Source organism: Ceratotherium simum, chromosome 30, assembly GCF_057802395.1.
Source record: "Ceratotherium simum simum isolate JZ-2026a chromosome 30, ASM5780239v1, whole genome shotgun sequence".
NCBI lineage: Eukaryota > Metazoa > Chordata > Mammalia > Perissodactyla > Rhinocerotidae > Ceratotherium > Ceratotherium simum.
The window spans coordinates 5689296-5716084 of record NC_141929.1 but is presented as its reverse complement, the minus strand read 5'-3'; the positions used below and the strand labels follow the sequence as shown (position 1 = coordinate 5716084).

At 52.3% G+C, this 26789-nt stretch overlaps 1 protein-coding gene across 1 annotated transcript; it reads left to right on the top strand.

Annotated features, from left to right (window-relative positions):
* Positions 1 to 25289, top strand: WFDC1 (WAP four-disulfide core domain 1). The gene is made up of 7 exons (XM_014792601.2): positions 1 to 184; positions 11991 to 12174; positions 16099 to 16182; positions 17100 to 17240; positions 21801 to 21842; positions 23349 to 23421; positions 24867 to 25289. Exons 1-6 carry the CDS (start codon positions 47 to 49, stop codon positions 23405 to 23407), a joined length of 648 nt encoding a protein of 215 aa, XP_014648087.2. The 5' UTR covers positions 1 to 46; the 3' UTR covers positions 23408 to 23421; positions 24867 to 25289.
* The last annotated feature ends 1500 nt before the right edge of the window (positions 25290 to 26789 follow it).

The window sequence follows — 26789 nt, the reverse complement described above, 5'->3', positions numbered from 1 at the left end:
AGCCCGCCCGCTCGAGGGCCCCTCTTCTCTGAACGTCTGGGAGGAAATGCCTCTTACCAGCCTCGGGATGGGCAGAAGGAAGGTCATCTGGGGTCTGTGCTTCCTGATGCTGCTCCTCGAAGCCGGTTCTGCCAGGAATATCTGGAAACGGGCACTGCACACCAGGCTGGCTGAGAAGTCCCGCGTAAGTTCCCAGGGGGTGGCCGGGAGGAGATGGCGAGCCCCAGACCCTGTAGGTTCTGGAAGCTCCTCCAGACGCGGGCGGGACGGGCGCCTCTCTTTATCTGAGACGCCAAAGTCGGGTGGTGGGATGTGGGACTCATCGCCCTCAAAGGCTCCTTGCCTGGAAGTAAGAAGCAAAGAGCACACCGAACATGCGCAGGGGACAGGGACCTGCTTTTGCCCACCAGAGTCTACCTTCTCCCAACAAACAGCACCCGATTTAAGAGTCCAAGGACTTAAAATGGAGTGTTCTGTCCCCACAATCAATAAGCAGAGGTTTATGAAATATAAGTATGCACGCATGCGGTCATTTGCTCATTCGGTAAACATTTTGTGGAAACTGCTCTGGGCCAGGCGCTGTGTGGGGTCCTGTGGGCACAAGATGGAGACACCAGCTCCCACCCACGGGGGGGACATAGCTGAGCAGGGGAGGCGGGGACGGCAGTACAAAGGGATGCACAACATAGCACGCGCCCCAGAGCCACGTGTCTGGGCTTGAATCCGGGCTCTGCTGCTCACCGGCTGTGTGACTTCGGGCAAGCTGTGCGACATCTCTGAGCACCAGTGATCTCATCTGAAAAAGACAGTGGTACGTCCCTTTCAACAAATGGGTTTGATCACCACTGTTGACCGGCACTGTGTTAGGCTGTGGGGATACACAGCAGATCCCTGCCTTGGGGAACTCACGTTACAGAGACTAGTGAGAAACAAAAGGAGACATGGTGTGTTTGGTGACAAGTGCCGAGGAGAGAAATAAAGCAGGACAGGGACTCAGAAAGAGAGTGGGGGTGGGGAGGGTATAATTTGAGCCCCTCCCCCAAGAGGGGGCACAGAGGCACAGAGGGTTCAAGGAGATTACACCAGCACTCTCAGCATATGTGAGGATTAAATTACTCAATATATAAAGCACTTAATGCATAGCAAGTGGTCAGTGTATCTTGGTGAATTTTAATTAAATAATTGTGAAATTGGTTGGTGCTTGCCTGGTGCCTGCCATTAAGCTGGCGCCCAGTACATTCTTGTGGGTGAATTATGGTCAAATGCAATGGAAACATGGAAGAACGTGTGTGCAGTTCTGTCCCAGGAGAGTCACAGAGGGTTTTCCAGGGTTGGGCAATCAACCTGGGGCTTTGAAGGATGAATAGGAGTTTGTCATGTAGAGATATAGAAGGGAATGTTTAATGACCCCAGGCACAGTGGGGTGCATGAAACTGTACTGATGCTAATCTTAGTCTCCAGGGCTCACATTCTACAGGTCAGGCAGGAGGCCACTGGGAGTAGAAAAGAGTAGTAGTGAGTAAAATGATGATAGGTGTTTGGAGGTGGGAGAGCTCACATGAGACGGTGTAGTCACAGAAGGCTTTCTGGAGGAGGTGGAGACTCTGGCCAGATCTTGAAGAACTGTTAAGAATTAGGAGGAGGAAGGGCATTCCTGGAAGAAGGCTCAGTGTGGGCTGAGGCACAGAGGCAGAAGCAGTGCGCGTGGGAGCCCCTGAGGGGGCCCCTCCTCGCTGTAGGAGAGGGCTTGTGTGTGCAAGCAGGGAGAGGCCGTGCTCGGGGTTAACTCCTCCATGCTCTTTGCTGGCCCGACAGGACGATTCAGCCCTCAAAGTATTCAGCACTCGGGTTCCAGGACCACAAAGAGATTTCCAATACATCATCTGGTCTTGTCTCCAGCTCATCCCAAGTGTCATAGGAGCGGACACCGCGGCACCTCACTAGGAGGAATGGGGAGGCTGGGAGGGTCGGGGGCGATATGCACCGGGCATGGGTGGGCTTCAGAAACCGAATTGCCTCTAGCACCATTTGCCAGAACTCTCCCCCGTTATCAACTGACATCAGCACCCCTCCCCAGTGCCTGGACTCAGCAGAGGTTTGTGCCAAGAATGTGCCTCGGAGAAAGCCCCAGGGAGAAACAGGCTGTCAGCTTGTGGCTCAGAGGATAGGGCGCTAGGCCCAAGATTTCATCTCAGGAGCATCTCTGATGAGCTGTGCAGCCTTGGGCCACTCACTGCCCCTCTCTGGGCCTCAGGCTGTTAACTAGGAAATGATGACCAGGTGACCTCCGGCGTCCTTTCAGTTCTGATTCTAACTTCCGTGCAAATGTCCAACAGGGAATTAGGAGAAACAGGAAGCAGCCCCCACACTCTCAGAGGCAGGACTTTCCCACGTGGTCCTCACCCTAAGCTGAGTCAGACCTTCAGCCTTGGCCCTGGACCCTTGGGGGAGGTGGGGCAGATCGGGGCGAGAGGAGGCCAGCTGTCTGGTAGTATGCAGAAGCCAGCTCATATCCAGCCCGGAGAGCTAAACAGAGCCCTTATTAGAAGCCAAATCATATGAACTGATAATTATATAACTTATATTAAAAAGAAAGGGAGGGAGTACTCCTTACTAGGGATGTCTGGCTCTCCGACTATTTGGCTCCCTCTCACTCCTCTCTGCTCTTGGGGTTACGTGCGTCCACGGCATCTGCCTGGTGGAAACACGGTGCATTGTACGGCGCGTCTCTGCCCGACTGGTCCTCGCGTGGGTAACCGGCAGTCGGCCCCGGGGGAGTGCTCACAGCATGGAAACCGGCGGCGGCTGCGCGGAGGGCTGGCTGTTGAACAGTGACCGGCGCGGCCGCCCGCCTCGGGCATCAGGCGCCTCCCTCCTCACCTCCTCAGGGCCCCGTCCCCGCAGAGGGGGCCGCGCGGGGCTCCGGGGCTTCCTGAGCCGTGTGCGCTTTACTGCCCAGGACTCGGAGGCAGTGCGGGAGGGGAGACGCTGCCTTCTGTGCCCGGGCCCTGACTGGAGGCTTCTCCTCCGTGAGCCTGTGTCCTCCCGGCAGCCCGGGGAACGGCAGGGTCTGCTCTGCAGTCCGACAGGCAGGCCCGTCAGCTCCGGGCCCCGCACAGAGCCGCCTTCTCCGCATGCGCACCCCTAAAACCGAAACACAACGAAAAACAGAACCAAATGTTTACGAGGCGGGTAAGACAGAAGAGCGGTGTTTGTAAGTCACCCGGGAGCCTTTCTGGGGAGCTCAGGGTCAGCTCTGTGGAGCCAGCGTTTTTGGCTTTTCTTTCCTGGCATTTGGTGGAACTCAGAGGAACAATTCTTGACTGAGTGACCCCGGCACGTCAGGCCAAGCATTCGCCGTGCTTGGGGTGGTGAATTTATAGAAAGGAGACAAGACACAGAACAGAGACACAGGGAGAGGCCGTGTGAAGACAGGCAGAGACGGGAGTGATGCGTCTACAAGCCCAGGGACACCAAGGGTTGCCAGGAGTCACAGGAGGCTGAGACAGAGGCCCAGAGCAGATGCTCCCTCGGAGCCTCCAGAGGCAACCAGCCCTGCGACATCTTGATTTCCCACTTCTGGCCTCCAGAGCAGTGAGAGAAGACGTTTCTGTCATTTAAGCCCCCACTTTGTGGTCCTTGGTTACAGCAGCCCAAGGACACTCGAAATTCCACTTCTGGGAATGAACACAGTCAGCATCTGTCGCTTGCAACCGGCACCTCTGACGACAGACGTTTCCCAGATGGAGGGGAAATGGAGGCCATAGGGGGAGTGTCTCACCCCGCACTAGTCCAGCCAGGGACGGGTGAAGCCATCACCACACCCTCGGAGTCCTGGGGACGTTCCTTGCTCCTTGAAAGATGTGAGATTACACCCCTGGAGGACCCCATCATCAGGACCACTAAGACGCCTCCGTCTGCAGGGGCAGGGCTGCTCAGTGGGCCCTGGAGAGTTTATGGCCCAGGCACTGTGGGTCCTACCCAGGGCTGGAGAGAGGCGAAGTGGCATGCCGAAGTGAAGCAACCCCACTGTAGGCTGGCCATCTCCCGTGTCTGGCACAGCGCCTGGCTCATCACAGGCACTCAGAAACATCCTAAGAACGGGGAGATGGGCTGGCTGGATGGGCAGGTATATGGGGAAGGGAAAGTAAACACATAGCGTGACTTTGGGGGTGACCTTGGGCACACCACTTTCTCTTCTCTGAACCTGGCTTCCCCATCTGAGGTTCCAGGCCTGAAATTAATTCCAGGTGGAAACGAGCAAGGAGAATGCTCCAGGGCCCTACATGGTTATAACCTGGGAGCATGCATGTGAGAGGGAGGCAGGAAAGCAGAGGGAACCTACGTGGCTGTCCACAGCAGCAGTGATCATGACAGCCAAGGGTGGAAAGAGCCCAAATGTCCATAAGCTCAGAATGGATAACAAAATGGGGTCTATCCACACAGTGGAATAGTATTCAGCCATAAAAAAGGAACAGAGTCCCAACACATGCTACAGCACAGATGAACCCTGGAAACATTACACTCAGTGAAAGAAGCCAGCCACAAAAGGCCACATATCATATGATCTATTTGTACAAAATTTGTACCAACAGGCACAGTCATAGACACAGAAAGCAGATTAGAGGTTGCCATGGGCTGAGGGGAGGGAACGAGGAGGAACCGCTTAATGAGAACAGAATTTCTATTTGGGGTAAAGTAAACGTTTTAGAAATAGATAGAGGCGGTGGTTGCACAATATTGTGAATTTAATTAATGCCACTGAATTGTACACTTAAAAATGGTTAAAATGTTATATATATTTTACCACAGTAGTAATAATTTTAAAAAGCAGCGGAAACCTGAGGTACGTCTTAGGGATTGTGTGAAGGTCCACGGGATCCATGTAGCTGGGGAGTGGATGGTGGTCCCCTCTGTGTCCCCGGCAGCCCTGTGGGCATTCAGAGTGCCGGCTCCCCACGCCAACTCCTGGTTGTGATTCGTCTTAGCTTCGTGGTCTGCCCCTCAGAGCACCGTTCCCTGAACACCCCGTTCAGAGTTCCCTTACACGTCTTCCTGACGTCCTGACTTTTCCTTCAGAACATTTAGCTCCATTATTATTATCTGCGTGATTCGTTTTTTTACTGTGGCTTTGTTTAGCTTTTCATTAACTACTTTTGCAGATGACCAAAAAAAAAAAGCAATTAATTTGCTTTATCTGTGTGACGTTGGGTTTAGTGTTCGTCCCTTGTCCTGGAGCTGAGCCACGTGACAGCGGGGACACTGCCTTCAGGTTTGGCTCAGCTCTCCTCACACGCAGCCCAGTGCCTGCCATGTGGTCTGCCTGGGAACTACAAATTCACCATTAAATGACAGAATAAATTATGTTAAAACCTTCCAGAACAGGAGAGAAGGGACGTAAGGTTCTAGAAGACCTTCAGGTGCACCGCAGTGCCCAGTGGACTCCAGCTGGAGGAGTTGGTCGAGTCTGCAGTCTTGCTGCCCTGAGATGGGGTTGTCCCAGTGTGAGAGCCCGGGTTTTTGAGTACTTCCCCGAGAAAGGCCCATTAGCCCTGCACACATTCTGCTCCTGGAGCCCAGCGCCGAGGGCCCAGGACGTCAGGAAATGGCCTTCGTCAACGCACACTGAACTCTGAGCCCTCTGTTCCAGGGAGAGACATATTTTTAGATTTTTGACGTCCAAATTCCAGAGGAAGAGCAAGTAATACTTAGAGGAAAATTGGCTTTCTTCCTGCACCAAGCAAACCAGTCCTGGGGTGCACTTTTATTGGTTTGGCTGTTAAGTCTCTGGAACATTCCAAAGAAGGGTAAAGCTCTTGCACGAGGAATGAAGTGGGTGGGGAGTGCCAAGGGAGGGATGTGGGTGAATTGGGGCAGCTTTAGAGATTAGATTCTTTCTCCTTAAATGGAAACGGTTTAAAACATTTTCCTGATTATAACAATAATGTTTACCATAAAAGAAATTCAGACAATACAGAAAGTTATGAATAAGTAAAAATGATCTACATTCTTCCTCCAAGACATAAGCTCTGTTGCCATTTTGCTGTGTGTGCCTAGACTTTTTCGTGAAACAATTATAGTCAACACAAATTTTTTCTTAGTGGTATTTTATTCATATTGTTGAACAAAAATTTTATTGAGGTGAAATTCCCATAGCATAAAATGAACCATTGTAAAGTGAACGATTTAGTACATCCACGATGTTGTGCAACCACCCCCTCTATCTGCTTCCAAAACATTTTCATCGTCCCCAAAACACCGCAGACCCGTTAAGCAGTTGCTCCCCTTCCCCTCCCCAGCCCCTGGCAACCACCAGTCCACTTTCTGTCTCTATGGATTTGTCTATTCTGGACATTTCATTTAAGCGGAATCATATAACGTGGAATTTGTGTCGGGCTCGTTCATACTGTTTTGTGCCTTGTGGTTTTCATTGAGCAATATATGGTGAATATATTAATCTGGTAGAGCTGCATCCTTTTTCACAGGCCTCTGCGGTGTTCCAGGGTGTGGATGTGCTGTTATGTATGTATCAGCCTCCTGTGGTTGGGCCTCCAGGCTGTTAGCTCCAGTGGAATCTGGACTTGGACTTGCGAATTGGGCTTCCCACTGAAGGAGCCCAGCACGGGCATTTGCCTGACCCCCTTCCTGAGGATGCCAGCAGCAGAGTGGCTCTGCAAATCTAAAGAGGCCTCCAACAATATCCCCCCAAGGGATGAAAAAAGATAGCCACCAGGTTGAAAACCTTAAGAGAGTAATTTTTATCCAAGTAAGGCATGCAGGCCTGGAAAGTTCTGGTCTGTGTGGAACCTAAATGTATGCTCAGCAGCTGTTTGGAAAAAGACTTGCTACACAATCCCTTCGCAGGACTGAAAATAAAAGATGGAAATCGCGGTTGCTCTGGGATTTTCGTGAAGGATGTTGACAGCCCGGGCTGAGCTGCCTCATTTCTCAGAGGGATTTGACACGCCATTATCCTCTCTTCGGCTGAGTGGCGATGGAGGGGAGAGCTGGCTGGAGCTACAGGGAGTGGGGGCGAGGACATGTTCTTCCCAGAACACGTACCTGGGGAGGCAGTTACAGGACTACATCCGGGGCTGGGCCACAGGTGGGCGCATGTGAGAGGGAGGGGCCCTGAGCTCACGGAGGAGGAGGGAACTCCCAGGCAAGGCTGGGAAGCAGCTCCCCAGATCCAGGATCCCAGGACCAGAAAGCGCTGAGTCAGACAGACCCAGGTTCGAATCCTGCCTCTGCTGCTGGCCAGCCACGTGACCTTGGGCAAGTGCCTTTAATGTTCTGTGCCTCAGTCTCCTCATCAGTATAGCGGGTTAATCATGGCAGCAGCCTCAGAGGTTGTGCTGAGGATTCAGTGAGACTCAGTACGTGAGGACCCAACACAGCACAGGCACACAGTAAGAACTTAATAAATGCTGCCTGCCCTGCCATTGTTATGGATCAGATTGCCCAGGTTCTGAGCCTGGCGCTTCCCTGTATGGTGACTGTGCCTCAGTTTCTCACTTATGCAATGGGACAGCAATGGTGACTACAGGACAGGGATGGAAGCTACTTCCGGGGATCTTCAGGGAGCAGTGTGGGAGGTGGTCATTCCCATATGCCCCCCTTCCTTTTGGGAACTTTGCCAGTTGTTTGCCCTCATCCTTTCTAGACATGATGAGGCTGTAAAATGCCGCATTGCATTGTTGTTTGAGGGTGTCTTTAGTTGCATGTGTGTCTTTAGTTCCCAGCTAGATCCGGAATTCCTTGGGGGCAGGGACAAGCTCTTAGCTTTCTTTAGCCGCTGCCTCAGCACTAAACCTAAACCATCCTTCTGTGAGTGACTCGAGGGCAGGAAGGATGGAGGGAGAAAGGAAGATGGGAGAGATGAAGAATGAAGCTACCATCGTGAGTTGAACAGAATGTAGCAGATCCCTGGCTCCAAGACCAGAGGCTTCTGAGGCCATGGAGTCAACAATAAGAGAAGTAGTAATAGTACCAGCAGATTCGCATTGCTGAGCAGAGCACTGCACAGGTGCAATCTCGTTTGCTCCGCCCATAAACGCTGGCAGCAGGTGCGACTTCTGTGCCCATTTTGCAGATGAGGAAAACGGAGGCTCAGACAAGTCAGTGATTTTCCCATGTGATCACACAGCTTCAGGGGTCAAACCCAGACCGAATTCCTAAGCCTGAGTTAAAGCCCTGCTCAGGTCAGCCCCAACTGATTATGAGGTCATGGGCCATGCATCTTGGTGCCCTCAAAGGTAGGACAGCTCCTAAGTGCTTGCCCCAAAGGAAGAGGAGGTGTTAGCTGGGAAAGAGATGGGGATGTTCTGAGAGGAGGGAACAGCATGCGGAAGGCTCCACGGCGAGGAGGAGGAGGGGTCAGCCATCGAGGCTGCCGACTCCAGAGTCACATTTTGGATGTGTGACTCAGGCTCCAGGAGGGAGGAGAGTAAGAGCGAGCTCTCGACCCTCTCTGCCTGCGGCCCGGCAGACCTTTCCCTCTCCGAGCCTCGGGGCCTCGTCTTTAGAGTGTGGATAGCGACAGGACCTACCCCTGCTGGACGCATGGGACCGAAGGAATGTGCTTGGTAAAAGGCGCCACGTTAAACAGATGCCAAGGGACGGGTCGCCGGCAGCGACGGCCGGCTGGGCCGCAGAGCCAACCACATGGGGCTGGTGTGAGGATGAATCAGTCCACACACGTAAACACTCGGAAGGACGCCTGGCGCGGGGTACACCGCCGGTCAGTGTTGCCCATCACAGTCGTCGTCGTCTTCGTCATCGTCTTCATCACAGCCTTCCTTCCACCACACAGATGTGAACGGAGCACCTGCTCTGTGCTGGGGACACAGGCGGAGCAAAACTGAATCCTCAGGAGAGCACGTTTAGGAGAAAAACAGTGAGCCCCTGAGTCGGTCACTACCCAGTGCGCCCACGGGGCTCCTGGTTTGGAGCCGTAGAGCAGGGGGAGAGGATGGGGAGCGCCAGAGAAGGGCGTGAGTAGACGCCTGGAGGAAAGGAGGGCCAGAGCCAGCAGATATCTCAGGAGGAGGCACAGCCTGTGCAAAGGCCCAAGGGTGGCACCGGGCTTGTCGGGTCCTGGGGACCTCAGAGAGGCTGGGGCGTCGGAGAGGACTGAGCCAGGGGGATAGTGGTGGGAGGGAGGTCAGAGGGGGGGGGGCAGTTCAGGTCTGACCTTTAGGCCGAGGCCTTTGGCTTTTAACCCCTTAACCCCCGTGTTCTGGAAGCCATTGGAGGCTGATCTATTTATTTCTGTGCTAAAAGTCAGTTCTTTCTCACAACTCCAGGACACATCCTTTGTTTAGAACCCTCCCTGAGCATCACCTTGCCTGACATGAAATATTTTTCAAAACATTTAATACTTTAATCTGGGCCCCTCGGTGGAATCAGTTCTTTATCACCCGCGACCATCTGCTGTTTGGGCCGCGCCATAAATAACTTGGGAGATTTGACTTCTAAGGCGCTTATCTCTTTTGTTCTCTCCAAATTCTGAGAAACAACATTTGAATTTCCCTCGGAGAGGAGAGCCGTGGCACGTGTAAAATTCATCTCTCTCCACGTCCCCCGTTGGGGAGGCGTTGGAAGTGGGTGGAAAGTGCTTCACTTCTGATCTCCAGGTCCCATTAAATTTCATAAATGAGGCTCGAGGTAAAAGCAGGTGAGGCGGAAGAACCAGCCGTCCCCTCCCGACCACACTCGGGCACTCCTCGTCACCCTCTGAAGGAGGCCGGAGCAGCTGTCACGTTCCATCAGGATTAGAATGGTGGAGCTCCAACATGGGTCTAATTTTGTTAATTCTGAAGAAAATGCACTAAGAGCTAATGGCATGGGATTAGGGCCCCTGCTTGCAGCTTGGAAATGAGTCATGATGGTACGGGAATCAGGGGGACCGGGCCGAGCAGGGGATGGCGAAAGGGCTGAGCCGGGAGTTAAAGATCCATGCTCTGGTCTCCCCTTTGTTTTGGGGGAGAACCACCAATCTCCTGAAGCCTTCTTTCCTTATCTGCCAAGTGTTGGCTTTGTGTTCATTTTCACTTTTCACACATTTAATGACCTCTATAAGGGAGAAAAGATGAATTCTCAGGGTGAAGCCGGGGTGGGGCCAGGAACCCCAGGCTGTCCCCTCCCCACCTGGTCACTGCTCTCTTCCGCCCCGAGCCTTAGCCCCCGGCACCCCGGGAGGTCATTTGAAAACCACTGGTCCTTGTCATTCCACCAGCTGGCAGATTCACCAGGTCAGGACCTGTTCTCAGTGACCCGACGCCCCCTACAGGGCATGGGGAGCAGCGCCTGCAGTGTGAGGCCACAGCCAAAGCCACGCGGGAAGGATGTCCCCACATCGGGACCCTGTGTCTTCCACTCAGTCGGATCAATGGCATGTGCCATTTTGTATCTTGCCTTGCTTTTTAACTGACAGTTTTATCATAAGTGTTTGTCCTCTCATTAAAAGTTCTCATAAGTACTTCTGTTTTTAAAATTTTTTAGTTGTCTTCTGTAAATTGAAAAAATAACGTGTGCGTGGCAAAAAATATATTGAACCCATGCAAAAGAGTGTACAATGAGGAGGGATCTCCCTCGGCTTCAGAACCTAACTCTTCTCTCCCTAGGCAATCTTTGATAACGGTTTCTTGTGTATCCTTCCAAAAACGTTCTAGGCCTATACCGTATATGCATACTACCTCTGTGCATATGCATCTTTGAAAACGTAGATGCATAGCATGAAACTCTCTGCGCCTAATTTTCTTCATGAACCGCCATATCCTGGGCTCTTACACAAGCAGCACAGCGGATCTTCGTGCATTTTTCGGTTAACACACTGAGGCCAGGTGTTAATAGCTGCGCACTCTTCCAGTCCACAGACAAGCGTTATTCCCTTGGACTGCACAGGGGGCGGGATTTTGGAATATGTCTATGTTGGGGGGCACTGGGGGCGGAAATAGATAAAGGCTTTTAGATGACAGGAGCAGTCTAGGCATAAGCCAGGAGACAGGGCAAGCCAGGACGTTTCCTCCCACTGATCCTGTTCCATATCTAACTCTGTGTGTGTGTGTGTCTGTGTCGGGGTGTGTAAGACCTGCCCTCTGCACACCCTGCTTTCAAACCCAGAAGCAGAGCAGTGTTCCCGGCATAGAGGGACCAGAGTGAGTTGCCTGGTGTGACTTCAGCTTTCCCAACCCCAGCTCTAAAATGCTTCTTTGACTGGTCACCTGCCCGTATTTCCTGTACGTTAAGTACTGTACCTTATTTTTAACTCTTTGTTGAAACATAACACTGGAAAGTGCAAATATCATGTGTCCAGCTCCACGAATCCCCACAAAGTGAACACACTATGTGACCAGCACCCACATCCAGAAACACAACAGGGTGGGCCCCCAGAGACCCTGTTGTTTCTTCCTGGTCACCACCCACTGTGACCACTCTGCTGACTTCTCACACTGGACATCAGCTTTGCCTGGTTTGGAACTAAAACTATAATGGCATCAGACTGTGTGTTCTCTTGTGAGCTTTTTTTTGCTCAATATTATGTTTGTGAGATTAATCCAAGTTGTGTGAATTTATCCATTCTATGTGTGATTTGTAAAATCTCTAGGCTCTATATGAACATCTGGACTATACGTATGTATAGAATATATGTGTATGTGTATATGCGTGTTTGTATATATACATGTAGACACACATATACACATACACATCAGGATAGATGCTTAACACACAGCTCTTCTCCAGACTCACTCATCCTCTTCGCTGCTGGCGGGCTTACAGTCAGTCCAGTTTGGGGCTACTACAAAGAGAAACAGCATCTTTGAACCCTCAGAGCGAGCCGCTGAGGCTGGTCCTGCTGCGATCACGCCAGGACGCGGAGGCTCAGAGCGGCCCGGCGCCTGGCCCGCAGCGCACGGCCCGCAGCGCACGGCCCGCAGCGCGCAGCTCCGGGGAGCCCCGCGCGCCCTGACACCGCCCTCTCCCCGCAGGCCGAGGAGGCGGGCGGCCCCCGGCAGCCTCGCGCCGACCGCTGCCCGCCGCCCCCGCGCTCGCTGCCCCCCGGCGCCTGCCAGGCGGCGCGCTGCCAGGCCGACTCGGAGTGCCCGCGGCACCGGCGCTGCTGCTACAACGGCTGCGCCTACGCCTGCCTGGAGGCCGTGCCGCCCCCGCCAGGTAGGCGCCCGGGCCGGGGGAGGGCGCGGGTGGGCACCGCAGGTGAACTGTCCGGCGCTGCCCGGAGGGCCCGACTGCGAGGAACGGGGCTGAGCTGCGCGTACACCGGGGCCACCTGGACCGTCCGCCTGTGCAGTGGGACCAGAGCCGCTTAGTGAGCAAGCGTCCGGCTGGACGGACTGAGTGCCAGCTGTGGCCGGGCAGCCACCGCCTCAGAGAGCCACGGCCCAGGAAACACCCATTCCAGAGAAAATGCCTCCTCTTATGAGGTTGGGGGAGATTTCTCACTAAAAATCCACATTTCTGGCTGTTCTTAAAAATACTGGATGCATTCCTGGGGCCACCATCCACTGGAGCCCCAGGTGCCCCTCGATGGCAGCGGGGTCCTCCAGTTTTCCTCGGACCCCCCCAAGCCCACTTCACCCATGATGCCTGCCCCTGGGGGTGTTTGAGATGGATTCCTGGGACCTTAGCAGTCTGGGTGGGGTGTGCCCCAGGAGGCAGGGGGAGGCAGGCTCCTGGGTGCAAATCCATAGCTAGCTGGTCACCTCCTTCAATCTGCCCACCTGTGAAACAGGACTGACATGAGAGCATGCAGCTCATGGCAGAGTCTGAACATTGGGAAGTGCTCAGCCCGGCACTTATTGAGCAGATAATCAATAAGATGTTTGTGGAATCTTCATGCCAATCTCCGTGGGAGAAACAGTCCTCAGGGGTTCATCCTGGAAAGGAAGGAGTTTCAGATCTCTTCTGGAGAGAAGGTTGGGGAGCGGAGGTGGGGAGCGCATGGGGAACACCGAGGGGATGGGCAGCTACCACCCCCTGGGTGGAGAAATGCTTCTTTAAGTGCCTAGGATGGGGGCAGTAAATGTCCCCCTCTCTTGGTTCTGCTGGGGGCTGAGAGCCTTTAGTAACAACAGCTGGCTTGGTCTGCACCTGTCATCGAGAGGCTGCAGGTTCCCCTGGGCTTTAGTTCCTGAAGGCGGCCCTGAGACGGTGGCCCCAACCTGCTCCCAAGGCCAAAGCAAGAAAGACCACACTTTGTTTTCCTTGGCGTGAGGTCACAGCGATGACAAGGGACTCAGCACCCTTAATAATGCTCATAATTACAGTCTACCATGCGTTTCAGCACTGCCTCTTGGCCAGGGACGGGTGCTCAGGGCCAGGCTGGCTCCTACAGGGCCCCTTAGAAGAAAGACAAAATAGGGCACCCTCCTGGTGGAAGAAGCACACACAGGTACTCCCCTCTGGGTGGACGAGTCAAAAAAGGTGCCCCTTCCTTGGGACTGCGACAGGGCATAGGGCTTCTAGCCTCACTTGCCACCTAGGCCAGGTGCTTTTGAGGAGTGCACAAACTGTTCCATGACATTCCCAGTAGTCTTTCTACATCATCTCATTTAATGCTCACGCAGTCCCATGGGGTGGAGAGACTGTTATCAGCCCTGATTTACAGCTGAGGACACTGAAGCTCAGAGATGCTGAGTCACTTGCCCAAGGTCACACAGCAGGCAGAGCTGGAGTTTCAATCCAGTGTCCTGACTGTGGAGCAGTGTCTACTGGTTTAGGCCCTGAGTGCAGGGATATGGGGCCCCTAGCCCCATTTGTGGGGTCCTTCACTGCCCAGAACATCTTTCACCCAGGCACCCACACAGCTCACTTCCTCACCTCCTTCAGATCTTTGTCCAGAGGGGGTCACTTTCTCAGGGAAGATTTCCATCTCTAAATGGCAATCCCTCCTCCAGCCATTCCTTACCCCCCTTCCTGCTTAAGTTCATTCCTTACCCTCTTCCTGCTTAAGTTCATTCCTTACCCCCTTCCTGCTTAAGTTCATTCCTTACCCCCTTCCTGCTTAAGTTCATTCTTTACCCCCCTTCCTGCTTAAGTTTCCTTTATAGCACAATCTGCGATATTGTGTTTTATTTGTTTATTGACCCTTCCTCCCACTGGAAAGTCAGCCCCGTGAGGCAGGAGGTTTGGTCTCTTTCATTCCCTGCTGTATCCACACCACCTGAAACCGTCCCTGGGCACAGAAAAGATACTGAGTGAATCAATGAACGCTCGCTTTCACTGGCTGCAGGAAGGGCCATCAAACCATTAGTTAGTCATAATAACAATTAGAATAATCATATCTAACAGGGGTTTATCACCCTGAGCACGCTTCACATTTGGGGTTGGATGATTCGAGTTGAAGTGGGGGTGGGGCTGGCCTGGGCATTGTAGGGTGTTGAGCAGCATCCCTGGCCTCTACCCACTGGATGCCAGTAGCACCCCCACCCCACATTGTGACAACCAAAGATATCGCTAGACTTTGCTGAATGTTCCCTGGGGGACAGAAGCACTCCGAACTGAGAACCACTGATCTAACATGAGCAGCTGACTTGAGACACACCAGGCCCTGCTCTCAGCAGCCGGCACACTTCCCTGCAGTCTCCTGTGGGTTCCCTCCACAGCAGCCCCTGTGGTAAGGACTGGGGTGCAGGGAGTTTAGCAGGTGATCCCAGAAGTTCTATTGAGGGAGCAGAGGGGAGCTCCTGGGTCTCCAGGCTTTAGGGTTTTGCAGATTGATGGGAGGCCTCAACCAAGTTCAATCTTCCAAAAAGTATAGCAAAATGCACGCATTTCCCAGCTGCTCGGAAGCCTTAGAGCAATGCAGAGGAGAATACAAATAGTGAGTATTAATACGTTTCCTTTTTGATAAAAATAGCATTGGAAATACATTTTCTCACATGAAGTCCAAGGTGGTGGGAGAAGGAGGGAGGAACCAGAAGATTGGCAACAGTGTCTGCGGAAGCTCCGCAGGTCATGCCTCTAGTTCGGAAGTTTCAAATGCTGGTTTGTTCCTCCGTTGTTCAATTTCCACGTTGTGAGCAATCATCTCGTGCTTTTTTAAAGAAAAAGCTAATCAGCATTTTTACCAGTACCCATCTCTGTACTTTAAAGGGTGCTAGACAGCACAACAACCTCTTTATTTTTGTTACATTTTGGAGTCAAACTAAAGCAAAGGTCATACACAAATGTGACCCCAGACCTGTTTTATTTGATCTCAAAAGCGCTTAAAATGTTTAAAAATTAATTGCCAACATTTAAAAACCAGGAGTTTATATTTTTTAAAATATAGATTTAAATTTAAATAAAAAAACAAAAACCAAAAACCCAGAGGCTCTGGGAACCTGGGAATGGCCGGCCAGAGCTGATCCCAGCTGCCCCGGGGAGGCAGGAACAGTGTCCAGTCTGCTATGGTCCTGCTTGCCTTTCTCCTTTGTTACCTGTCTGCCACTGGAGGCATCTGGGCTTTCTACCCCTGCTCTGGGTTTTTGAAGACCTTCCAGTCTACTATGTGGGTCACTCTTCCTGTTACAAATGTATTGGTTAGAGGACAGGCTATGCTGCTATAACAAAAAGATCCATAAATCCAGGGGCCCAACCTGTTAGGCGTTTACTTCTCCCTAGGTTAATAGGCCAGAGTAGACAGGTGGTCCAGAGCAGGCAGGTGGCTCTGCTGCACAGTCATCCAGGGCCCCAGGTTCCCTTCATCGTGTTTCTCTGCATGGTCAGAGTAGCTCCCAGCCTCCAGGAAGATGGAAAGAGAGAGGGAGGGGAGCAAACAGGCATCAATGCAAGGGCAAGACAGGAAGTTGCATCATCACTTCTGCTCACATCCCATTGGCCAGAACTCAGTCACATGGCCACACCTAGCTGCAAGGGAGGCTGGGAAATGTAGTCTCCAGCTTGGCCACCCCCTGCCCAGCCAAAATTCAAAGGTTAGTAAAAGGAAGGGGCAAACGTATGCTGGAGAATCACAGTTGTTTCTCCCACAAGGAGCCTCTGTGTTGCATCATAGAATGTAGGCTCCCCCGCCCCTAGGGGCTGGGGCGTTTCTTAGCTGCCTGAGGAGGGCCTCGATTTAACCATGTATTGTGTTAGTTTTAGACTGGCTGGTGCAGCCGAAACCTCGATGGCTTGGTGGCAATGGCTGGCTCCTGGATGGCCCTGAGGAGACGTTGCAAGGTACCTCCAGGGTGAAGCCCAACCCGACACCAAAGCCAGGTCCTCCTTTCCCAGGATGCCACCAGGAAACTGATGACAGGGGCTGCCTCTGCTCCAGCAGGCTGTCTGTCCCCAAATACAAATATCTCCCCAAGATATCATGGATCCTCCCCCACTGCAGCACAGAGGGTGATGGCTGGGGCCTGGCCAGGCTCTCAGAACCCCCAGGAGAGTGTCGGGTTGACCCTCCCTGGGAACGGGGCCTCCTTCCTGGGAGGTGGCTTGGGGTCGGTTATCAGATCCCTAAAATCATAAGGTGTTCGGTGCTCCCTGATGATGAGGCCTCCTTCCAGGGTGGGTGGAGAGCAGTCTCTGAAAGGAACAACAGGCAGGCCCAGGGGCCCAGAGAATTATAGGGGTTCGAGGGTGTACATTTGTGGGTGTGCAGCTGTGCTCATGGTTCTGCACACATCTGGGTGTGTGACTGTGTCCCTGAGGGTATGCAGCTGTGCCTGCAGTTGTGTGGCTGTTCTTGTGGCTATGTGTCTGAATACGTGTACATCGGTGTGCATGCAAATGTGTGTGACTGTAGGTGTGAGTGTGTGTGCGTGCCGGATTTGTGTGTGTGAACATGTGTGTACACATGTGACTGTAAGCATGAGCATATGTGTTTCAGGGTGTGTGGGTGAACATGTATGTATGGCTGTCACTGTGCGTGTGAAGGCATGTTTGGGATCCTATGACTTTGGACTGCCCCTGTGTGCATGCACCTGTGTGTACGTATGTTCATGTGCACACGTGTGCCACTGTGAGTGCGACCCGAGGCACAGCCTGGAGTGTGGGGTGCAGATGACAGATGGGGTACCCTCTGGGTAACATGCATTCACTGCCCCCATGGGGGGCTGTCCCTGAGACCGTGGTGTGTGTCCCTCCCACAGCAGAGGCATGCAGCACCACGGAGGATGGGGCAGAGCCACTCCTCTGCCCCTCGGGCTACGAGTGCCACATCCTGAGCCCAGGTGACATGGCTGAGGGCATCCCCAACCGCGGGCAGTGCGTCAAGCAGCGCCAGCCATCAGGTGAGTATGGGCGCCCAAGCCCTGTCTCAGCCACACTCTCCGTGTAGCTACCCCTGGAGACCTGTCCCAGAGAAACCATCACCCGAGCCTGGGAGTGCTCCTTCGTCCTCCTCCTGCCCTGCCACTCCTTCTGGGTTCTTCACCCCTCGCCTGCACGTGATACGGGCCCTCAAGCAGGCAGAGTGGCTGCAAAGCCCTGCTCTGCCACCTTTTAGTGGGCTGACCTTGGGGTCAGTTGTTTCAAATCTCTGAGCCTCAGTTTTCTTAACTGTAAAATGGGGCCACTTTATGCTGTTGGGGGATTAATTTAAATCATACATGGAAAGCCAAGTGATGACAGGTGCTCAGTAAATGTCAGGTATTTCATACGCATCTAGACATATCTGTGTTTTGAGTTATCTGAGAACCCCTAACTTCCCAGGACCTCTGCTAGGACCAGTCGGTGTGACTTAATTAGTCCTTGTCTTTGGAGATAAAGCAATAAATAGATCAGCAAAGGGCACGAATAGCGTTGCTTCGGTTTGCATAATTTTCCGAAGGAGGGCAAGGACGGCTGGTGGTACCTAGAGCCCGCAGGTGCCTCATGCAGGGCGTAAGGCTGAGAGGTTTGACGTGGAGTTTGGCAGAAATGTGTGGCAGGCGAAGAATCTGGAACTTAAGGGAGGGGTAGGGTAACCTTGTCGAAGCTGAGCTCATTGGAACTCTGAGACCATACAGTCCACGGCTCGCGTCCCCACTTCTGCACCTCTTAGTCCTAGTAGCTGAGGACAGCACCCTCAGTCACAATTGTGGAAAATTACAGCCACCCTGTTGGCCAGAAGAACCTATCGGGGTGCATGACCTGCCGAAGCATTTTTTTTCCTGATTTGAGAATTTATTTCCCCGAAGTGTTTCAAGAAAGACATAGGTGTTAAGTCATTTACACATTTAGCATCATTATCAATGCAAATAAAAATTATGAGACATTAAAAGTGTCTCAAGAATCCCGGTTCCTGGAATTCTTAGCTTTGAAAAAATTGCCTATAGAAGGATCTGAACCAACTAGGCATTGTCGTGGTTTCTCCTCTGTTCCACATGCATTTGGGGTTAGGAGCGATTTCTCCGGCCAGACAGCCTGGGTTCCAAGAGCTGCTTGGCCCCTCACTGCTGTGGGTGCCAATAGCCTAACCTTCTCGGGCCTCATTTTCCTTGTCTGTAAAATGAGTTAAGCATAGTTAAGCTGCTTCACGGACTCTCTGAGGAAGCCACGTAAACCACGGCTGTGACTTTGAGAGCACAGAACAGAAGCTCAGCTATTTGTATCATTGTTCTGGACAACGGACGCTGGACACCAAAGCACACCGTAAGGGGATGGGGTATGCGGTCCTTCAAATGCAAAACCCCGAGGGCAGGCCAGCCTGCAGGAACCTGCTGGAGTGTGGAAGGAACAGCCTTTTCCCAAAGAGAGCGGTGGGGCAGGTTAGGAGTCCTTTGGACTGCAATGTCATTTCTATAACCAGAAAGGCTGGGCACTACTTCACCTCTCTATCTTCTGATCTTGCTCATTCATTTATATGACCTCCAAGACCAGGGTAAGCCAAACCAGTTCAAACCGGTTCTGGAGGGTCCAAACCAGTTCAAAACAGACCCACTTCCAGGATGAAGATAAGCAGAGAGCAGACCAGTGCCTGCCTGCACTAAGGATGCCCCTGTTGGTTGAGCACCTTACAGGTGCCCTCCTGAAGCTTTACTGCAAGCCTGCAAAAGAAGTTTAACCAGAAGGCGGCGTGTATGATTAAGAATGCAGGCTCAGAACCACTGAACCAGGTTCCAATCATGCAGCTTTCCTCCTGGTGACCTTGGGCAGGTAACCTAACCTTCCTTAGCCTCAGTTTCTTCATCTGTGTCCTGGAGATGGGGATGGTCCCCATAGTAATTGCTCTGGGGTAGTTATGAGGCTTGAAAGAGAGAACATCCATAAAGAGCTTAGAGCAGAGTAGGTCCTCAACAAATGTGTGCCGCCATCATCTCTGCCCATGGGAGAGGGAGGACTTGAGATTAGAGACTTGCCCAGACAATGCCCACGGCTGCCAAGGAGCAGAGTGGGAATTCTGGGCCTGTTCACCTGCTCCGACACCTGTGTGTGTGTATGTGTGTTCTCCCCCTCCCACAGGAATAATCTGAGCCTTCCAGATGACAGTGTAAGTGAAATTCCCTCTAGCATTGTCTCCGGGGGGACATCGCAGGGAGCTGTCACTCAGCAATAATTTTTGGTAATTATACAGAAGTTTGGAAACATCTTGAATTCCAACAAGTTCCCTTGGAGCAGTGGTCTCAGGGAGGAGCAGGGCACTCTTGTCCCAGGGTAACCAAGGAAGAAGCCTGTTATTTAAGTTTTGTTTTTTAAATACATATTTGAGATAATTTCAGACTCACAGAAAAGTGGCAAGAATAGCACCTTGGACCCTCCACCCCAATCCATCAATTGTTAAAATACTGTCACATTGGGGGCCGCCCCGGTGACATAGTGGTTAAGTTTGCCCAGTTCACTTTGGCAGCCCAGGGTTCACGGGTTTGGATCCCAGTCGCGGACCTACACACCGCTCATCAAGCCATGCTGTGGTGGCGTTCCATATACAAAATAGAGGAAGACTGGCACAGATGTTAGCTCAGGGACAGTCTTCCTCACCAAAAAAAAAAAAATACCGTCACGTTGGCTTCGTCATTCTCTCTCTCCCTCTCCCCAACCCCCACTCTCTCTCCATATAAACCTATCTATTTTTCTGGACTATTTGAGAATAAGTTGCAGATCTCATGCCCGCACTAAGACGCAAGTCTCTGAGAGCCAGCTTCCAGAGGGTGCCGAGGATCATTCAGGTTCTATGGTCTGTCAGCCTGGAACCTGACGTTCGAGGGGTTCGTGTCTTTCTCAAGAGGAAAATGAACATCGACACAGGCAGGAAATCTGATTTTCAGAAAGCAGGGTGAGGGGGAATCAGAGCATTTTTCTGAGGGGTTTCGAGGGCACTCTGAGGCTGAGCGTCCAGGGCCGAGACGGGGAGATGGGGCTCCATGCTTGCCTCTGACGTAACTTCCCGGGATGCTGTGTGAGGAGAATAAAGTGGGGCCACGCAGCCTTGAGCAGGGGAATCTGTTTTGGAAAAGTGACATGGGGTCACTTCTGGTGTACACCCTCCCTGTGAGAGGGTGCCCAGATCCGCAGGTACCTCTGTCTCGCCCTGTAGCATCACGGCCAGATTCCTCCTCAAGGAGGTGGGAGGTCAGGACCGGCTCAGGGAGCCTCGGGCCTGGAAAAACTCTGCCTCGTGCTTCGGAAAATAGTTGTTACTGCGGTAGCTGATAAGCTGTCCGCCTGAGGGTGGATCGCTCCATTCGGTTCTCTTGCCTTATGCCATAAACGTCAGTGCTGGTCCTAGAGGGCCTGATGATTTTTAGGATGGTCACAAAACAACAGAAAACAAAATGTCCGTCTGTGGCACAAATACGACTTTTTAGTGAGCTGTAATTGACAGATAACATTATATTAGTTTCAGGTGCATAAATGTGATTTATCAATGTTCTAGCAGTCAGACAAGGCTGATGTACTGAGGTGGGGAAGCAAGCTAACTGATGGCGGCATTGCCAAGCGTGTTCTGGCCTGACTTCCCCACTCTCCCACGAATGCTTCACTGCCGTGGTGGGTGGGGGCTGAGGGAAGGGGTGGGGTGGATGACAGTCCACAGCGGGAATTATGTAGTGGAAATTCTTAGTAATTTAAGACATATGAAATTGCCAAGAGTTGACCACTTTTTGCCTACAAAAATGGCAGTTCATATGGTTCCTCCTAATATTTGCACATATATGTGTTTTAAATGATTTCTTTGGGGCCAGCCCTGTGGCTTAGCGGTTGAGTGCGCGCGCGCGCTGCTGGCAGCCCAGGCCCAGATCCCCGGTGCGCACCGACGCACCACTTCTCCGGCCTCATGGCCACGTCCCACATACAGCAACTAGAAGGATGTGCAGCTATGATGTACAACTGTCTACTGGGGCTTTGGGGAAAAAAAATAAATAAATGATTTCTTTTAATCCTCGCAGTAACTTCAGAGGTGCTGATTTTATGCCCACTTCCAGGTGTGAAAACGGGCTCAGAGAGGATTAGTGGAGCAGTGAAGACTCACCCTCGAGTTCTTTGTCATTCGCAGTAATGACATTCAAGTCTCTTTTGGACGGGCTCTGAAGAGTACCACTGGCTCCCACGTGAACGTGTTTTGTAGTGACAGTTGCTGAACAACATGTTGAACTTTTGCTTCCAGCTCATCTGTTAAGACAGCGGTTCCCAACCTTTTTGGTCTCAGGACTCCTTTATACTCACAAAATATTGATGACCCCATAGAGCCCTCTTTGGTGTGGGCATGGACATTAGCTGCGATATCACATGTCATGTAGCCTCTGGAAAATTCTACTGTACACTCATGAGAGAATGAGAGTGAAAAACACAAATAATTCCCTGGTATTATTATGAAAATACTCGGGGGCTTTAAACTCCCTGAAAAGAGTTTAATTCTCTCACTTGTTTTCCAGATGGGCGACTCCTACGACACAAACTTTACAAAGAATATCCAGGTAGGAGGAGACACCGCTCTTTCTCTGCAGGGTGCTAGAAAGGTCAAGGAGCATTTATTGGGTGAAGAAGAAAAGTACAGTCCCGTGGACTGTTATGAGCGCCCCAGGTTGAAGCTGCTCAGTGGGGACACGGCCGTATTCTCCCAGCCACGTTCATGCCATCAGGTGGCTCTTCGCGGGTGAGGTGGTAGGGTGCCAAGATGCTTCTGTTGTGAAGTCTCCTCCAGCCTGAGCCGTCCTCCAGTGGCATCTGACACGGGCAGGAGCCATTCCAGGCTGCAGGCTGGGACTAGGCGGCTGCTCAGGGGCGTCTCACAGGGGACAAGCGGGAAGTAGGATTGGGAAATAAAGTCAAAGCCCTGTTGTCTGATGATGGGCAGGGGAGGTGTGAGCCAGAGGGGGGCTCGCAGCAAAAAAAGGGCTCATGTTAAACATCAGAACCTGGGGCTAGTTATGGTTAAGTCCCTCCTATTTTCAGTCAGGGAACTAGAAATATGGCTGACACCATCCTTCCATCCAGTCATCCATCCACTCATCCATTGATCCATCCATCCATCCAATCTTCCATCCATCCATAATACATACATACATACATTCTTCCATCCATCATCCATCCATCCATCCATCCATCCATCCATCTATCATCCATCCATCCATCATATCTTTATTAAGAATTGACAGCAAGGGCCGGCCCCGTGGCGTAGCAGCGGCCCAGGGTTCGCAGGTTCGGATCCCGGGTGTGCACCGACGCACCGCTTGTCAAGCCATGCTGTGGCGGCGTCCCATATAGAGTGAAGGAAGTTGGGCACGGATGTTAGCCCAGGGCCGGTCTTCCTCAGCAAAAAGAGGAGGATTGGCATCGGATGTTCGCTCAGGGCTAATCTTCCTCACAAAAAAAAAAAAAAGAATTGACAGCACATATTTATCAGCACATATTTATGAAGCTTCATTCTGTGCTGGAGGTTGGGGCTACCTTGGTGAACATGGCAGACCCAGTCCCTGCCATCGTGCAGCCAATATCAAACAGGAAATTCAAATATTAATAAAGCCCAATGGTTATTTAGTGACAATAGTGATCAAGGTGATTGAGGTCACATACAGGACACTGTGAAAAGGACATCTTAGACTAGGATGTCAAAGAAGACTTCCTGAGGGGGCGGAACTAAAGCTCAGCCTAAAGAATAAGAGATAGTGGGCAGAGGAACGGCAAGTGTGAAAATCCTGAGGTTGGCAGCAACTTGGCCGTCACGGCAGCTGGCGTATAGTGAGCAGGGGGAGAGTGGCAGGAGATGAGGCCAGAAACGTAGGCGGTGGGGCCCGGGCGAGGAGAGGGGAGAGGCTGCAGGTGGGGATTGGGTGACCTCACCTGGGGAGAAACGGGGCCAGGGCCAGGGTGCCCTGCAGGCTATTCTGAGGTATTTGACTCAATTTGGCAGTGGCTGGTGAGCCCTGAGCATTGGAGCAGGAATCGGCACACCAGCCCTGACAGCCCATTTCTCTTTGCAGAGGGTGACTCCAAGAACGTGGCAGAGCACGGGAAAGGACAGCAGAGACACCTTCAATAGTGCAACCACAGCAGGTAAGCGGGAGGAGTAATGAGTCCACCGCAGGCGGTGGGTGTGGGCAGCCGGGGTCCTAGGTGGCTTTAATCACCAAGTCAACCAGTGGGAGGGTGGGAGTGGGCTTTACTTGCGGGTAGAATTTTTAAATTCCCTTATAATTTCAAAGTGAGCATTGGAGAACTTTGTGTGTAATCAGAAGTGAAAGTTTCCATACTCTCTGGACCTAAATCAGAAGACTAGACGAGGCTATAACTTTCTTTCCATTCCTTTGTCTTGATGCCTCCACAAACAGATGGACAGGTCCTCCATTGTCCCATGGAGTCTGTCCCTCTGTCTCTCCCTCCGTCTGTCACACAACACTGTCGAGCGTCAGCCCTATGATGGGCCTGTGCAGGCATGGTACTCAGCAGTCGTTCATGGATGTCTGTGTATGCCAGGCGTGCTGGGGTAACACAGAGAATGCATCAGAGACCTCCTGCTCTCACAGGGCTCACATCCTAGTAGGAGACTAAACAAGCCAACAAGTAAATCAGCAAGACAGTGACAGACTGCAGCGAGTGTTGTGAAGGAAAGGGGCAGGTGATGTGATGCAGAGTAACCGGGTGGGAAGACCTGGAGAACGGGCACCCAGGCAGAAGGAGCCAGAAGAGCAGAAGTCCCGAGGCAGGAAAGATCTTGGCTTTGAGGAACCACAGGGAGGCACCTGCTGGGGGGAACAGAATGATGGCGGGGGAGGTGGGCACCAGAGGAGATCACTAGGTAAGGCAGGCACGGGCTCTGCTCTCAGACACTCTCCGGGGTGAGATGCAGGTGGGTGCCAAGGGCTGTGGGATCGCAGCAATGGAGGAGTCTCAGTTGGTAAAACCTGAGTACCCACCCATCCCCTGTAGAAGCTGAATGTCTACACATGGTAAACAAAAGCCCTTGAGAGTGAACAATTTCCCCAGGATGTCCTTGAAAGGCAAACATCAGGTTTCAGATTCCAGAATATTCAGGTGTGAGTCCTCCAGGAAAATCTAGAGCCCTTGAGGATTGATGCCAGCGTGTCTATTACCTGCTGATGACAGGAGCAGTCCTTGGAGTGGGTCTGACCCACCTGAGGACTGTGAACTTCGGCGGGGAAGTGCTGGGGACCCGGGGGGAAGAACAGGGTTTAGGATGGCTTTTAGGAGCCGGCCAACGTGGGTTTAAGCTCTTGCTCCACCACCATATGACCCTAGGCAAATGACTTCAACTCGCCATGCCTCAGTTTCCTCATCTGTAGAATGGGAATGATGGGGAAGGATGTGTTAGGAACTAAATAGTGTGGTACCCGTAGAGACTTAACAGTGAGTTAAGAATTTAATCTTCGTGGAAACTGGCATCTTTCTGGTGGGTGAGGAGGAAGGGGATGACAGATTCGTGACCCCATGTTCTACCCAAGCAGCGGCTCATATTCGTTCCTTCTTTGCTTCCCTTTCAGCCAATTTGCAAGAACATTCCTCCACTTTCTGCTAAGCCTTGGAAATAGTTGGGTAAAAATGATGTGACCCCCAGAGGTCACGCCCAACTCAGCAGATCCTGACCCCAGAAAGACCGGACGCCTGGCTGTCAGCCCCAGCTTGGCCCCACCTGGCTGGGTGACTTTCTGGGAGCCACTTACCAGCGCTGGATCCCCGTTTTATCATCCTGGAAACAAGGCACACTAGGAATCGCATTTGACCCTACAGCTCCACAGCTCCCCACTGGGAAGAAGCCACTGCCTCCGTGAGCGTGTCCGCAGCTCCTGTCTAAGACGGAGTTCACTGTCCTGGTTACTTACAGGTGTCCTCCAGGTCTGACTCTGGGAGGCATGCCCCCATCCGAAATGTTCTCAAAGTAAATTTACTCCTCATAAAATGGAAATGCACTCACCTACGTGCGTGATTCATGGTTTTAACCACCTGAGGATCTTATATTGAATGTGCTGAAGCCACTGAGTCCTAGGGTGGGTGAGGGGGCTGTTACCGGGATGAGCGGTCAGCTCCGCTCTGCTCTGGAACCAGGAACACCTGGGCCCGTGCGCTCTCTTGTGGCTTGGATCCCTCTGCAGCAGGCCTTGGGAAGAGGGTTTGTTGAAAGCGATTTATGAGGAAAGTTCCTGGGGACAACTAGCAGAGGGATGGGGAAGTGAGAAAGGGGAGAAGGAGGTCAAGCAAGGTGAGGGGTCAAGATTCCGTGGAGGGTAACTTTGGCGCCATCCCCTTGGGGCTCCTAGAGGCAGCCTGAGTCCCACCAGGGCCCCCGAGGGGGAACCCGTGCGCTTGCTCAGAACGGCCCTCCGCTTGGTGTGATGGACAACAGGGCCCGTGTGTTCGTTTTGCAAATAGCACTGTGGCTACGAGTCACGCTGTGGAGTGGGCCTATCAGGAGACAAGGGAGCTGAGCGTGTATACGGCTCCCAGCACCCCCCAGTGATGGGGTACGGGGGGCCCTTGCAGGAGGGGCTATCAATTCCAGGGGCAGCCCACTTCCTGCACACACAGGACCCAAGGGCATGTGGGCAGAGCCCCAGGGGTATCTGTTACACAACCAGATCTCAACAGTGTCTGCACAAGAAAGGACACACACACACACACAGGCTGTGGGGGATGATTCAGTTCACCCAGCGGCTCGTCCCTTTCCAAAGAGCCCCATGGCGACTGGTGTGAATCAACCATTTGGCAAGACTCCACCTTTTGAATTCCAAAACGGGCTTGTGTGGAGACAACCCCTGAGTACCCATATTTTACAAACAAGCAGCTCTCCTCTCCCCTACCCCCACCCATGCGCCCACTCTTTCTCCCCATAAATCCATATTCTCTTGGAAAATACTCCAAGCCCAGTTTTAAGTGGAGATTGATGACTGATAGGCCTTTTTTTTGGGTCATTTCTGAGTCTCAGTGCATTCATATTGCTCAAGAATTATTTTCTTATTTCATTTCTGTGTGTGGAACATGAGAGAAAAACAGTCAAGCAATTCATGTAAAAATTGTATAAAGTGTGCATCTGTCACACTGCCTGGGGAGGTTTGACCTTCACACTGACAAGAAAGACAGATGAGTTTACCCAAGAATAGCAAGTCCGACAGGAGACAGATACGACTGCCATTTCAGAGTGAGGTTTATGTCTATCCGTTCCAGGCACGAGCCATGTTGTGGAATTTATGCACGTGATTTCTGTGGGGCAAGCTGGCACGGGTCACTCATCAAGTCCCCAGCACCCCCCTTGTCCTGGAGGGTCCATCTCACCTGCGTGGAAGGGACCTGGGGCCTGAGGTTGGCTGAAGCTCCCGGGGGAGAGGGGTCCTCACAAGCGGCCAGGCTCATCAGGGCTGAGGACCACACGTCTAAGGGACTGTCCACTCCATGGCTGGCCACACGTGGTG

Bases quoted from the DNA above. Each gene is read 5' to 3' on its own strand.
- WFDC1 (XM_014792601.2), top strand. From the start codon at position 47: ATGCCTCTTACCAGCCTCGGGATGGGCAGAAGGAAGGTCATCTGGGGT. The intron at 185-11,990 runs GTAAGTTCCCAG...CTCTCCCCGCAG, and splicing joins GGCTGGCTGAGAAGTCCCGC to GCCGAGGAGGCGGGCGGCCC. The intron at 17,241-21,800 runs GTGAGTATGGGC...CTTGTTTTCCAG, and splicing joins CAAGCAGCGCCAGCCATCAG to ATGGGCGACTCCTACGACAC.